This window comes from Castor canadensis, chromosome 9 (genome assembly GCF_047511655.1).
Source record: "Castor canadensis chromosome 9, mCasCan1.hap1v2, whole genome shotgun sequence".
In the NCBI taxonomy this organism is placed as follows: domain Eukaryota; kingdom Metazoa; phylum Chordata; class Mammalia; order Rodentia; family Castoridae; genus Castor; species Castor canadensis.
This window is the reverse complement of record NC_133394.1, coordinates 82,988,467-83,001,966: the sequence shown is the minus strand read 5'-3', so window position 1 is coordinate 83,001,966 and position 13,500 is coordinate 82,988,467. Positions and strand designations below refer to the sequence as shown.

At 35.2% G+C, this 13,500-nt stretch overlaps 1 protein-coding gene across 6 annotated transcripts in view; it reads right to left on the bottom strand.

Moving 5' to 3' along the window:
• Positions 1-13,500, bottom strand: part of Mapk10 (mitogen-activated protein kinase 10) — a 334,304-nt gene that overhangs the window by 18,963 nt on the left and 301,841 nt on the right. For all 6 annotated transcript variants that reach the window (XM_074041839.1, XM_074041841.1, XM_074041840.1 and 3 more), the window contains 2 exons: positions 13,259-13,322; positions 11,420-11,497 (listed from right to left, as the gene is read on the bottom strand). In XM_074041839.1, the coding sequence (XP_073897940.1) occupies positions 11,420-11,497; positions 13,259-13,322 (142 nt within the window). The remainder of the gene's footprint in view (positions 1-11,419; positions 11,498-13,258; positions 13,323-13,500) is intronic.

Below are 13,500 nucleotides of genomic sequence, written 5' to 3'. Positions count from 1 at the left end.
ATAATGAATCTCACTGAACACCATTTGAAAGAGGAGGAGAAAGGAGTGAGAGAATGGGAATACAATGGAGGAGGTATTCAAGATACACTGTACTCAGCTATGGAATTATCACGATGAAAAATTCTCATATTATTGATGTATGGTAATTCAAAATAAAATAAGAAAAAGAAAAGGATGGTTTCATTATCAGGTACAGCATGGCATGTGTAATTGAAAGTGTACTCTGGTTAGATCTAACTTTTCCTAGGAGATTCATGGATGTTCCATTTTTTTTCCTCCTAGTGAATTCAATTTTTACTGCTGCACACTTAATATATGTGTTTGTTTTGGTTTTGGTTCTATTTATTTTGTTGGAGGTCTTTCTCTACCTGGATTTTCTTTTCTGCTAAGAAAACCTGTTACTCAAAATTACTTGGAGGGTTGTTGTTCGGCCAATTCTGGCCAGAATGCAGACATCAAAAGGATTAGCTCAAACTGGAACTAAAAGAAAGAAGGTTAAAAGAAAGTAAAAACAAAAGTTGCTGCTATGTAAAATATGATTCAAAGCTTATAAGGCTTATTAACATAAAGAGATCTCTGAAAAATGGGTTAGCTTAATTAAAGTTAAAATGAAGACATTTTCCAAACTGTTAACATACATTTTGCCTGTGTTACATTTTGGCTTTCTGTACTTTAAGTACAGTGATTTTGGTTTGTTTTCTTTTTTTCCTTTGACAAAGAGATGACTTAAGGTATTAAGCTATCAGATTTAAGGTCTGACAGCTTAAATTTCACAGGTAATTTAACAGTAACTATTGAAAATTGAAATGAATGAATATAAAAGGTGATAAATGTTAATAAAGCATGTAATAGAGGTAAAACATCTGAGTTATTTGTAAGTAAAATGCTAAAATACTTGCTAAGCATGAGTTCAAGTACTCTTGGCTTCTTAAAATCTGTGAAAAGACAACATATTTAGGTCTATTAAATGTGTTTATACATTTTTTATGTAATTTTTTTTGGTGGGATTGGAGTTTGAACTCAGGCTTTTGCTTGCAAGTTGGGCACTCTACCACTTAAGCCATGCCTCCAGTCCAATCTGATTGTTTTGGAGATGAGGTCTCACAAACTATTTGCTTGGGCTGGTGTCCAACCATAATCCTCCTGATCTTAGCCTCCCAAGTAGCTAGAATTACAGGCATGAGCCACCAGTCTCTGGCTGTATCATATACTATTAAATATTAAAACACTTTTATGTGCCATCAAGAGATATCTGATGTTTTAATAAATTTGAAGACAACTTTCTTAAGTATCAGGAGACTTTATTTAAAATGTTTTTTCATCAAATATAAGCCAATAATTTGGAGGAAATAGTCTTTAAACAATAAACTCTTAAGATGGTTATGAATGATATTTTCTATCAATTAAAAAATATTCTAGAGTCTATCATTTGTATAAAAAAATTAATTTGGTATTTATACTCAATAGAATTTTATTCAGCCCTCAAAGAAGAATGAAATTTTGTCATTGTTAAGTAAATGGATGGAACTGGAGAACATCATCTTAAGCAAAGTTAGTCAGGCTCAGAAGACCAAAAATTGCATGTTCTCTTTCATATGTGGATTATAGATCCTAAACAAATGCAATAATATTATTGGACATGGTCACACACTAAGGGGAGAATGCACACGGGAGGAATAGGGAAAGGGAAGGAAACCTAAAACTTGAGTGTGGTTGATGAGCTTCCTGTTGAGAAGCCAATAAAGTAATCTTAAACTGGCAGAGGCCACTATGGGAAGGGGACCAGGAAGTAGTGAAGAAGTCTAGCAGAGACAAACCATTGTGGGTTGCAGTACATATGTGCATGGAAGCAATGCTAGGAATCTCTCTGTATAGCTATCCTTATCTCAAAGTAGCAAAAACACTGTCTTTCTTATCATCTCTTATGTTTTCTTTTTTTTCAACAAAATTAGAGAACAAGAGGGAGGAACAGGTTCTGCCTGGAAGGGGGTGGGAGGTGGCCCAAACAATGTATACACATGAGTAAATGTAAAAATGATAAAATAAAAAAATTAATTTGATACTTGACTTGTGAAATAGTCACCATTTTAGGTAACAGTCAATTTAAGAAAGACAGCTTTCTGTTTTCTTAAAAAGGCCCATTAATTTACAAGTTATTTCAAGTAAAATTAGTAGCTGTGGCTTAACTAGCCTGTTAATAAAATGTGTTTGTTACTGTAACCCGATACCAAAAATCATTGCATAGGCTACAGAGCTTGCCAGAAGCAAGCCTGCTTCTGTGCAGTAAGTGAGCTGCTGCTATCTAGTCCTTGCGTAGTCTAAAAACATGTAATTTTAAAAATGGTTTCACACAATTTGGAAACAAGAAATGTTAGGTTTATTCATTCAAAAAGTGTTTCAAATGCATGTGCAGATGCTTGCAGCTATACATGGCTTCTATAGTTTGAAGTACAGATATGAGTGTTTATTGGTCTGAAATACTTGGAAATCTATAAATGAGACTACACACTAAATGTAGACCTAAACTAAATTCTGAAGTTTATAAATAAAGATTATTTAAGACATACACTCAGGATTCTTACACTCAAGAAATCTATTGGGGGCTGACAGAATGGCTCAAGTGGTCAGAATGCCTGTTTAGCAAATGTGAGACCCTGAGTTCAAAGCCCAGTACCACAAAAACTAAAAAAAAGAAAGAAATGTATTTGTGTTTGGTATTTCTTTTCCTTGTCACAAGACTAAAACCAGGTGGAAAGAAGCAAGGGGTTATTATAAAACATACTGATAGCATATATGTTTCTGATTCCTAGATGGCTTCATTTTATAACAATCTAAGCCTAACAGGTTCTTAGAAACTGCCTTTGCTAAAAAGCACTGACTCCTCACTTGAACCTGCAAGGTAACTGAAAGCAAGAGAAAAGCCTAGCATCCCTGCTCCCATTTGCATATGTCTCGTTTGTCTTAAAACTTGTGGTCAGACTCCTGCTTAACTTTGTCCATAAGCATGTTACTATCCAAGAAATGTCCGTCTAAATACTGGTGACGCCTCACCTGTCTTCCTCTTCAAGGCTGTCAGCTTTTACAAGATCCTGTTCCAGACCCCTTAAAAAGGTGCCTGAAAGTTTCCCTGCGTCACCACAGATTCTCAGAACAGCAGTGCCTCACAGTCAGATCACCCACCCCCAAGCAGGAGCAGTCTCATGGGAATTGGATTGTCCCCACAAGGAATATGGACTTCTTTGGGCCATCTTATAGAACTAGAACAGAGATGATAAACCTGACCACACTTTGACTAAGAATGCTTATGTATGTATACCCTTTACCTCTTGCCCCAAATCTTCTACTATTTAAACCTAAAACTCATGTTGGTACCCCCAAAGATGGACTTGGGCAGTCACCAAACTCCTTCATCTGCTCCCCTGATGTGGTTGTATTGATTAAATCTCCATATTCTGTCCTTCATCACTATTCATTAGTTGACATATTTGGACAAGTGACCAAGCCTAATCTATTGGTACTCCAAGAGCCAGCTCCAGACTCTAGTATTGTAAGGATTATGTTTTTGTTGCAACTAGAGATCTAAATGAGTTAGAAAAGTTTAAAACCATTACAGAAGGGTTATAAAAGATAAATGTTATGAGAGAAGACTTCTTTATTTTTTTTTCATTTTTCTTTTATTATTCATATGTGCATACAAGGCTTGGTTCATTTCTCCCCCCTGCCCCCACCCCCTCCCTTACCACCCACTCCGCCTCCTCCCTCTCCCCCTCCCTCAATACCCAGCAGAAACTATTTTGCCCTTATTTCTAATTTTGTTATAGAGACAGTATAAGCCATAATAGGAAGGAACAAGGGTTTTTGCTGGTTGAGATAAGGATAGCTATACAGGGCATTGACTCACATTGATTACCTGTGCATGGGTGTTACCTTCTAGGTTAATTCTTTTTGATCTAACCTTTTCTCTAGTACCTGTTCCCCTTTTCCTATTGGCCTCAGTTGCTTTAAGGTATCTGCTTTAGTTTCTCTGCGTTAAGGGCAACAAATGCTAGCTAGTTTTTTAGGTGTCTTACCTATCCTCACCCCTCCCTTGTGTGCTCTCGCTTTTATCATGTGCTCATAGTCCAATCCCCTTGTTGTGTTTGCCCTTGATCTAATGTCCACATATGAGGGAGAACATACGATTTTTGGTTTTTTGAGCCAGGCTAACCTCACTCAGAATGATGTTCTCCAATTCCATCCATTTACCAGCGAATGATAACATTTTGTTCTTCTTCATGGCTGCATAAAATTCCATTGTATATAGATACCACATTTTCATAATCCATTCGTCAGTGCTGGGGCATCTTGACTGTTTCCATAACTTGGCTATTGTGAATAGTGGATATAGTCCGAAAGGTTATTTATAAGGCTTTCTAAACTCAAAATTTAATTCATAAACATAAAATAATAATCTAGTTCATTGTGTTTAGAACAACAAGCCTTTCTTAAAATATTGATCAGCTCTTAGTAAAATTCACAAAAGAAGCCAGTCATAGTAGCTCACACCTATAGTCCCAGCTACTTGCGAGGTGGGGATCAGGAGAACTGCAGTTTGGGACCAGTGCATGCAAAACATTAGCAAGAGCCCATTTCAATCAATAAGGGGTGTTGTGGATTGCACCTTTTGTCCCAGCTCTTCAAGAGGCTGTAGGTAGGAGGATCACAGTCTGAGGTCAACCCCAGGCAAAAATGCAAGACTGTACCTGAAAATCACTAAAAAAGCCAAAAAGGGAATGAACCCTCCCAGACAGGTTTTTGATTGCTTAGGGAAATCAAATCTTAAGAAAATTAAACTTTATCTGTTTGTATTAAGGTCTTTTAAGTGGTATTACAGGCATGGGCCTCCAGGCCCTACTTTATAAGTAACAAAGAACTTTTGTGCGTGTGTGAGTCGGGGTCTTTCTGTGTAGCCCAGGCTGGCCTTGAAGTCACTATGTAGCCCAGGCTGGTCTCCAACTCACCATCTTCCCCTCTACCTCCTGACTGCTAGAATAGCAGGTGTGTACCACCAAACCCAGCTTGTAAATAATCACTAATTCTTATCGTCCATATTCAAAGTCTTTTCAGTGGTATATGCCTATGGGATTCTAAAGACATTGTCCCCATAAACAGAACAAAGTCAAGCATAGTACAATCATTAAAATGTAATTATTGATATTCTACATGATTAAAATCTCAGAAATCAAATTCTAGAAAAGAATAAACTTAAAACTTTTTAGATGATTCCTAACATACATTTTAACTGTTTTTATAATTCATTAAATGTAAAATAATGTATTTTCTCCCTAAATGGAAATTTCATATTGGTTTCTGACAGCAATAGGTTTGTTTTACAGACAAATTGGCCTTTCAAATTTTGCTTGAGTGGGATATCTGTTCTAAGTTGCTATCACTTTAACATAAACATGGCTAAAGGGCCACTCTTTATAAACCTTTTTTGTTGCTTAAAATGGTTAAAAATGGGCTTTTACTATTCCTTGCCTTTCTGCTATATGGAATCAGACTGAGCACAGGTCATGCCTATCCTGTTAAGAAGGACTAAAGCACAGAATGATTAATCAAGATGACTTGAGAGAAAAAGGTCATTGAAAAGCAATGGGGAAATTATCAAAATGAGAATGTCCTACCAAAAAGCAGTAACTAGAGCCCAAAGGGATCACAGTGTTTTTATGCATGTTACCTGTCCTTCTACTAAGCGGTGCTATTAGATACATGTTGCTCCACTTTTTTTTTTAACTTCTGTGTTTCAGGTGCCTTTGGTGCCTTCTATAGAACTCAGCATTTCATGTCCCTCAAGACTGAGAGATGGACAAGTAAAAGAGGGAAATGTAACATGGTCCTAGGAATTAGAATACCATTTCAAACATTCTTTGTCAGCTTCTGCTCCCTATATGAAATCAAGATCCTTGAGTCCTCCAAGTGTACCCTCCTTCAGGACTGCTTTGCCCATTCTGTGTCCAGTGCACTTCCATGTGAATTTTGAGATCAACTTTAAATTTCTGCCAAAGAGGACAACTCTGATTTTTGTACTGTGTTTTACCTGTAAACTAATTTGGGAAGTACTGTTACCTTCACAATCCATAAACAACTATCTTTCCATTGTGTGTGTTGTGGTTTTCAGAGCACAAAAACTGCACATTTGTTAAACTTATTCCTAACACTTTTCCTTTTGATAATATTTTAAATGGAATTATTTTCTGTTCATGTCTAGTGTACAGAAATACATCTGACTTATTTGAATAAGAAGTCTCAATGGCACTGGATTGCAAACTAAGCAGATCAACAGTTGACATACACACCGTGTATCAAAATGCCAATGCAACTAGGTAGATTTTTGCAAGCATGCTTTAAATTATGACAAAATAACCAGGTTGAAACTTTTAAAATAAAGTTTTCACATAATGCAAACCAAAAGTACTTTCAAATATCACTACAAAAGAGTCTGGGTTTTCTCCCTTTCCTGCTGGAGTTTATTATGGGTTGCATTCGGATTGTCACAGTTAAAGCTAAGTAGTAACTCAAAGCATAGTGAGCTAGGGCTTAGCTGAGATAAGGCCCTGGATAGAAACACAATTTGATGTTTACAAACAATCACAAACCCACAATAATGGCAGCTTAGAGAACTCACACAAAAATCACTGAGGAAATTTGCTTGGCAGAACACAAATTGACATTTAAAAATAATGTGGAATAGAGACAGAAAAGGCCAGAGTATCTTTGAACAAGCCCTTTCTAAATAGGGTATCACTTTGTGGGTTCTGTTTATAAAATATACAGCATTGTTACTGCACTTATTTTAATAAGCAGCATATTTTCAGCACACTTTGAAAGAGTCTGAATGTTATGCCATACGAGTCAGCCCCTCACCATATACAGTTTTGTTATATGATTACTTCATCTTTATACTTCCCTTGCTTCTTCTTGCTTCTTTCATTATGCTTTACTTCTCCTGTCTTCCACAATTTCTACTGCTGAGCACAGAATAAGTACTCAATTTAACAAAATATTAGTGGATGTCTTATGTGCACTTGTCTAGCTAGGTTTTGTGAGGGAAAGTAAGTTTCTCAATGCTAGGAACTTGGCGAAACTGTCCAACAGGTTTTGGCCAAGGGATATCATCTTGCTATAGTCGTCTTTCTTTTGATCCTTCCCTGGGCATTACTAATGTTGAATGCAAATTACAACTAGTATTCAATTATTTAAAAGTTCTAGAATCTGTCAGTCTTTATCAACTTTCTTACCCACTGCACCTGATCTTTTATAGCATAAATCCATTAGGAGAGGTCTTCTGTTCCAATGCTTCTTCTGTAAATTTCTCACTACATCTGCTTGTTTTATGGAAATGGTTCCTCTTCATGTATTGTTGTGGCAGGAGAATGCTGTGTACTGTTTCCTGGACTTAGAGCTGGATTTTAGTAGCTTCTTTGAAGAACCAATTATTAGCATCTTTTTCCAACTCTGCATTTATTGATGCCACATGGGTTTCTTGAAATTGGTCAAAGTGAGATTACAACCACAGAAATTGGTGAATGTTACTAATTAGCTTTTCTGAAAGAGATGATTGTTAAGTATGAAAGAGCTCACCACTGTTAGGTGAATAATTTTTTCCTCCATATGACCTCCCTTATTGCACTATAAGAAGTCTCCTTGACTGCAGACATTCTGGCTTTGAAATGACCCATTCAAGTCTATTATCATAAAAGTGATAAATGAGCTTTCTGAACCATAAAACCAAATTCAAATAGAAGGGACAAGAATGAGCCTTGGCTTCAAGTTAATTTACTGCCAGGCAATTTGTGAAAATCTCTTGAACGAACTGAACTGAATTGAATCTGTTTATAACATTCACTTGGACAGTACATCCCAGAAATGTGGTTAAATACCCCTTTTCTTTTTGTATGACAAAGGCGGAACAAGTAAAGAGGTTACATTTTTTAAAAAGGCTTTGCCATCAATAAAGCATTAATTTTTGTTAATACAAAATAGCATCAAAAGGAACTAAAAATATTAATACCATTGTAAAAGAAATATCAGCTACTTACAACTTTACTTTAAAACATTAGGTTTCAGAGAATGAAGTAACTTAAGAAAATTTCCCAGGTCAAGTTGTATCTACTTCTTGAAATGAAATTATCTCCCTAGCAATACCTTCCCCAACAACAACAAAACAGGTGGATGCAAAGAATTAGAACAGAAACTAGAAGGAAAAAAATACTGAGGTATAGTCCCTTCTCTTATCTGAATGATGTTGAACCTCAACTTGTTTGAGCCTGAAACTTTTTAATAATAAATAAAACTTATTAGACTAGCTGAGTGACTTAAGCTGGGAGGGACATATTTCCATGAAGAAGAATATTGTCCACACTGGAGAGGAGGACATTGTATATTTTTTAAAAACCTGTAGAACTCTGTCTTTGATTTAGAGACTGAAAAATCTCTTTCCATCATGACACGAAGCATCCTTTTCTTGGAGAGTCATTTTTACTTATGGTAGTTTTATTTCTTAGGTAGATCAAGGTGGGAAATAACAGAGATTGCAAGAGTATATGACCTCCTATATTCGTTCTAGCTCTAGCATTCTGTAACAACTGCTTTTAGAGGAAAATTAATTTCTATTCATGGACTGCTATTCCCTCAGCAGCCTTAACAAATCAATTCAGAAAGCATGTAGCTGTGCCATTTTTGAAAACAAATCATTCTGCAAGTGAAATCAGATAGCAGAAGGGAGTACAATTATTTATTTAGGAATGTATCTGAAGTTTAGCTACATTTCTTATGGATATATTACAATTCCATCAATAAATCTCAATGCTATAAATTTTCTTCCAACATACATTTAACTTGCAATTTACATTTTTTAAAGCATCACTATAACATAGGTTTGGGTATTAGAACCATTTTGTTCCCAAAAAACTGCATTAACTTATCCCCTGGCTACAAAATTCCCATTGTTGCCATAAATTACAAGAGGCTCTGTATTGTAAAATTACTTTATCCTAGCTATCTGTAAAATAAAATATGCTGTGCAAACATTAGTGAGTAAAGGGGACTAGAATGAAGAATGACAAAAAGGTAACTTTTAAGAAGACTTTTTAAATAACTGTCTTTTCTTTCCAGCATAATTTGCTGGATGCACAGACATGCACACTCGTAGAGTGGTGCACTAACAAAAATGTAACAATGGTTCACCAGAGGGGAAAGAGCCTGAGTTACAGGGTGTTCAACCTTCCATGTTATAAACCTTCCCTGGCTGAGTTCATGCTAGCAACTCCCACTGGGGAAGAGTTGAATACAGTTGTTTTAATGGGCTGGTAGACTCAGTGGCAGCACATGGTTGCCCTACAGTCTCTACATGACACATACATGTATTTCATATGTAAATATGTCCTATATGATACAATAAACACAGAATTTAGTCACAAATATTTGTTCTTCAAAAACATTTAATAAAAGCTTTAATGCAAAAATCATTTTAAGTATAAATTGGTTAAGCCTGTCAACTACAGTTTAGGACATATTTATAAAGCAGATAATTTTTTATTGTCACAGGTAGTTGGAATGGTTAAAAACTGGTTTAGCCTTCTCACTTAGGTAGAACTTAAGTGATATATTTTAGAACTAACTACTAATACTCTAAACTAAACAGGCCTGCAAGAAGTTCATGAATATACGTTTCCTAAAATGTGAATCAAATCACCACCTGAAAGAAGCAAGTTTTTTCCAAAACATGAACAAATATCAAAAATGTATACTTGCTGCTTGATCAATTTATCTTTGTGAATATTGACAGGGTAAATACATATTTATAATTGTGGTATAAAAACATACTGGATAGAATTAAAGCTATGACCCTATCTCGAATTCTTTCTTTGTAACAGCACCAAAAAATATGCCAAGAGAACAGAGCAGCAGTTTAAAAACTAACATGTACTTATTGATCCAGTATTACTAAACATGACACTTACATACTGTGTGGCACACCAAGTGAACACACACAATCTTCTCAATGAACTTACAATCAATAAGCAGTAATAAGACAAGGGTCCCAACATTTAAAGAACTAGTAGGAAATTTAGGAAGGAAAGAAACTATCCTTTGGAAAAAGGGGTATGGATAAGAAATAAATAATGGTAACGTGAACTAAAGGTGAAAAAAATAGGTTCAGCTAAAATTTGTTCAATCCTAGCCTAAGATGTTAGGCTATCTTTTGCTCGATACTTGCACTTTAGCTTCTTAATGGTAATAGGAAAGTATGTTCTGGTAATTGTAGGAACTCTTAAGACAAGGAGTCTTCCTGCCTTAGCAGGTGGCATCTTTAACCTGTTGGATTATATTTATGAGTTAGTTAGTCAACAGCAGTCTGCACATAAGTTAGAAACAGCTTCTGCAGACTTCTTGTATCAATCCATATTCTAGAATGAATGAGGTGTGTGTGTGTGGTGGGGAGACAAGGTGTATGGCAACTCCAACGATTGCGTTTTCTCCATCTGAGGAAAGGAGATGGGATGAAATTGGATAGCTCTTCAAGCCTACTGTGAGAAGAGCCTGTAATAACAGAGCTAAATCTGTTGGATTATCCCTGTACACATGGATGAAAATAAATAATTCAAAGAGGAGTTTCAGTAGGAGTATTTGATTAATTCATCTTATATCTTTTTCCCTAAAACAATTTACAATGCACAAAAAAAAAAAAAAGAAACCCAGGAAAATACCCAAATCAGTTTTCCTCTAAACTAGTTGTTGAAGCTGCCATTCTGGCCAGCATGAGGCTGAGTATAGTTTAAAGTTGAAAATAAACCATCACATTTTCTAAAACTCTTTATACTCAGAACACAGGTCTTAGGAAAAAAGTGCATATCATTAATAAGTGCAAGCTGATTATTTCAAGCAATCTTAAAGTACATTACTAGGCTCAGCAAAATATATACAGATACAAATGTGTGTTAGAGTCTGAGATAGCAAGCTAAAAGTTTTCCAAGCTGACTTTAATTTGAGCCCATCTCAGTAGATGCTACAACTATTGTCATATTAATGTTGGGAAAAGTTCAACTTTGACAATGAGGGAAGAGGGATGGATTTCTGATCTTTAAGTGACCTGGTAGTCAAGAGTGCATTTTAGCTCTGTGTTTAAAAAGGGAACATTTACCCTTGAACCCGCTCATGTTAATATTTCTTCAGGATTCATGAATATCTTAAAATTAGTTCTGAAAGAACTATAATGCTGACACTAAATATCAAGTGAAATAAAATTAAAGTAGGGAAATAGTCATTAATATTTATTCATATGCTCTGTAAGCAAGGCTATTTGCTACAACCCCTCCTCACAGGTCAAGCAAGTACACAAGTACAGATTTATTGGTTATTCACTGAGATTGAGTACCTGAAGGAGAAGGCTGTCCTTTTACTACGCCATTTTTAGTCTTTTCTTCTGAATTCATTACTTCCTTGTAGATTAGTTCTGTAAGAAACAATTATGTATTAGTTGATGACATAATATTTCAAGAGGTTTTATTTGAGATATTTTTACTCCTCTACTGCTATATTTTTTTTTTTGCTTTTAACATAGAGGCCTAGTAAAAATACATCCTCAATAAAGCAATTAAATAAATACATACTTCACTGTTTTCTAAATTACTTGCAGAGGAACACCTGCTGTGTTCAATTAAGGATTTTAAGCCTCCATTTTTGAACACCCATTTTACTTTTATGCTCACTCCCTTAGAGATGCACACATTCTCATAACTTTGAATGATTACCAATCCTTACAACTTCCATATTTTACTTCATTTTTCTTCCAGATCCATATCTTGGATTTGTAAACCTAAACATGTTCAAAACCCAATACATTAAAAAATTCATTTGTTCATTCCCATACTGGCATCTGTTTTTGGCTTTCCCATAGCTAAACTTGGAAATCTTCAGTTCTTATTTTTCCCCCTTTAGGTAAAAATAACTTCAGGCCTACTCCTCGTTTCGAAATGATGTGCAGTTTGTCTACTCATCCTTTACTGATACTTCTTTCGCCAGTGCAGCCTCTGTCCTCCTCAAGTGATGGTACAGCCTATCACTTACCTATTTATGAACCCTCACAATGCCTTCATGTCCTTCCTCAAATGAAAGCAAGCCTTTTCCATCTACCATCTGGAATTCTTTTTTAACTTAGTTCATTTTTGGATGTGCTCATTTTTCCATATTCACCAACATGCCTCCTTGACCAGGGAGTCCTTTAATTTCTTTAGAACATCTAAAACAAGTGGTAGGAACCCACTTGTTCCTACCACTTGTACCACTTGTACCACTTGTGCAAGTGATAGGAAAACCACTTGTTTTCCTCTTATAGTCCCTTTTATGTATTTGGTACTTTTTTATTCCCAGTTTATATTTATTAAATCTTTTGAGATAGCTCGAAATTTCCTCCCCTTAGATTTTCCCTTTCTCTTCCTCCTTTTTTGATCTGATCATTTGATATCTGCATTTGATTTTCTAATATTTACTTAATATCAACGCAACTATTCTTTCTAAATTTGACTTGTCTTGTGCTTTGTTCAACCTCAGTATAATTTTTGAGATGGAGTATGTGTTGGAGAAGTTCTACTGAAAAAAATAAGGCTGAATATATTCATTGATTATTTCATTTGAAGGAGAAATAAATCACTTAGGCACACATTTTTTTATTTAAACCCTCAAGTCACATAAATTCAGTCAATTAATTCATGTGTTAGCTATCTTTTATTTTCTGAAATGTAATGTTTAAAAAATCTCAAAACTAATTTTAATTTTATGTTTTATATGCTAATTTTATGTACAAAAATGGAGAGCTTAATTTTAAATTTTTCATTGAAGCCTGTACTCCACCATGACAAGTAATTCAACAGTCAGCACTATTTTTAAAAGGTGTCAATAATTAATTCCTTTCATTTCTTAAATACTCGGTCAGTATGAGAAGACAAATGAAGTTTTAGGAGCTCTAAAAACAGTCACTTCCCCAGACACACTTCCAGCAGTGCTAATGATAAAATCCAGACAAGCACTCTACAAACTAAGCTAGCCCTAGTCCCACAATATTTTTTTATATCATCATTTAGTAAATTGTTTTTTTAAAAAAAGTCTTAAGGATACTTTCTGTATCCTGAGTATAGCACATAGAAAGGATCAGGTACTTTTTTATATTCTGAGCTTCGATAAAACAAGAAGCATACATTTTTAAATAGTAAGTCACCTTTCCATTCTTCAATGGTGTGTTCTCTTTCATCGAGCTGCTTGTCATATATCTGAGGTGGAGGCTGTAGAATAAAAACAAATAACAAATTTTGAAAAACAACCTACATATAACTAAACTTTCACAATGCACAAGAGAGAATACATTACTAGTCATTGATTTTAGTGGTGATACTAACCTTATGCAAAATTACAGTAGCTCAGAAGTTAAAGTTTCCCCACAAACTTAAGGAAGATTTACAC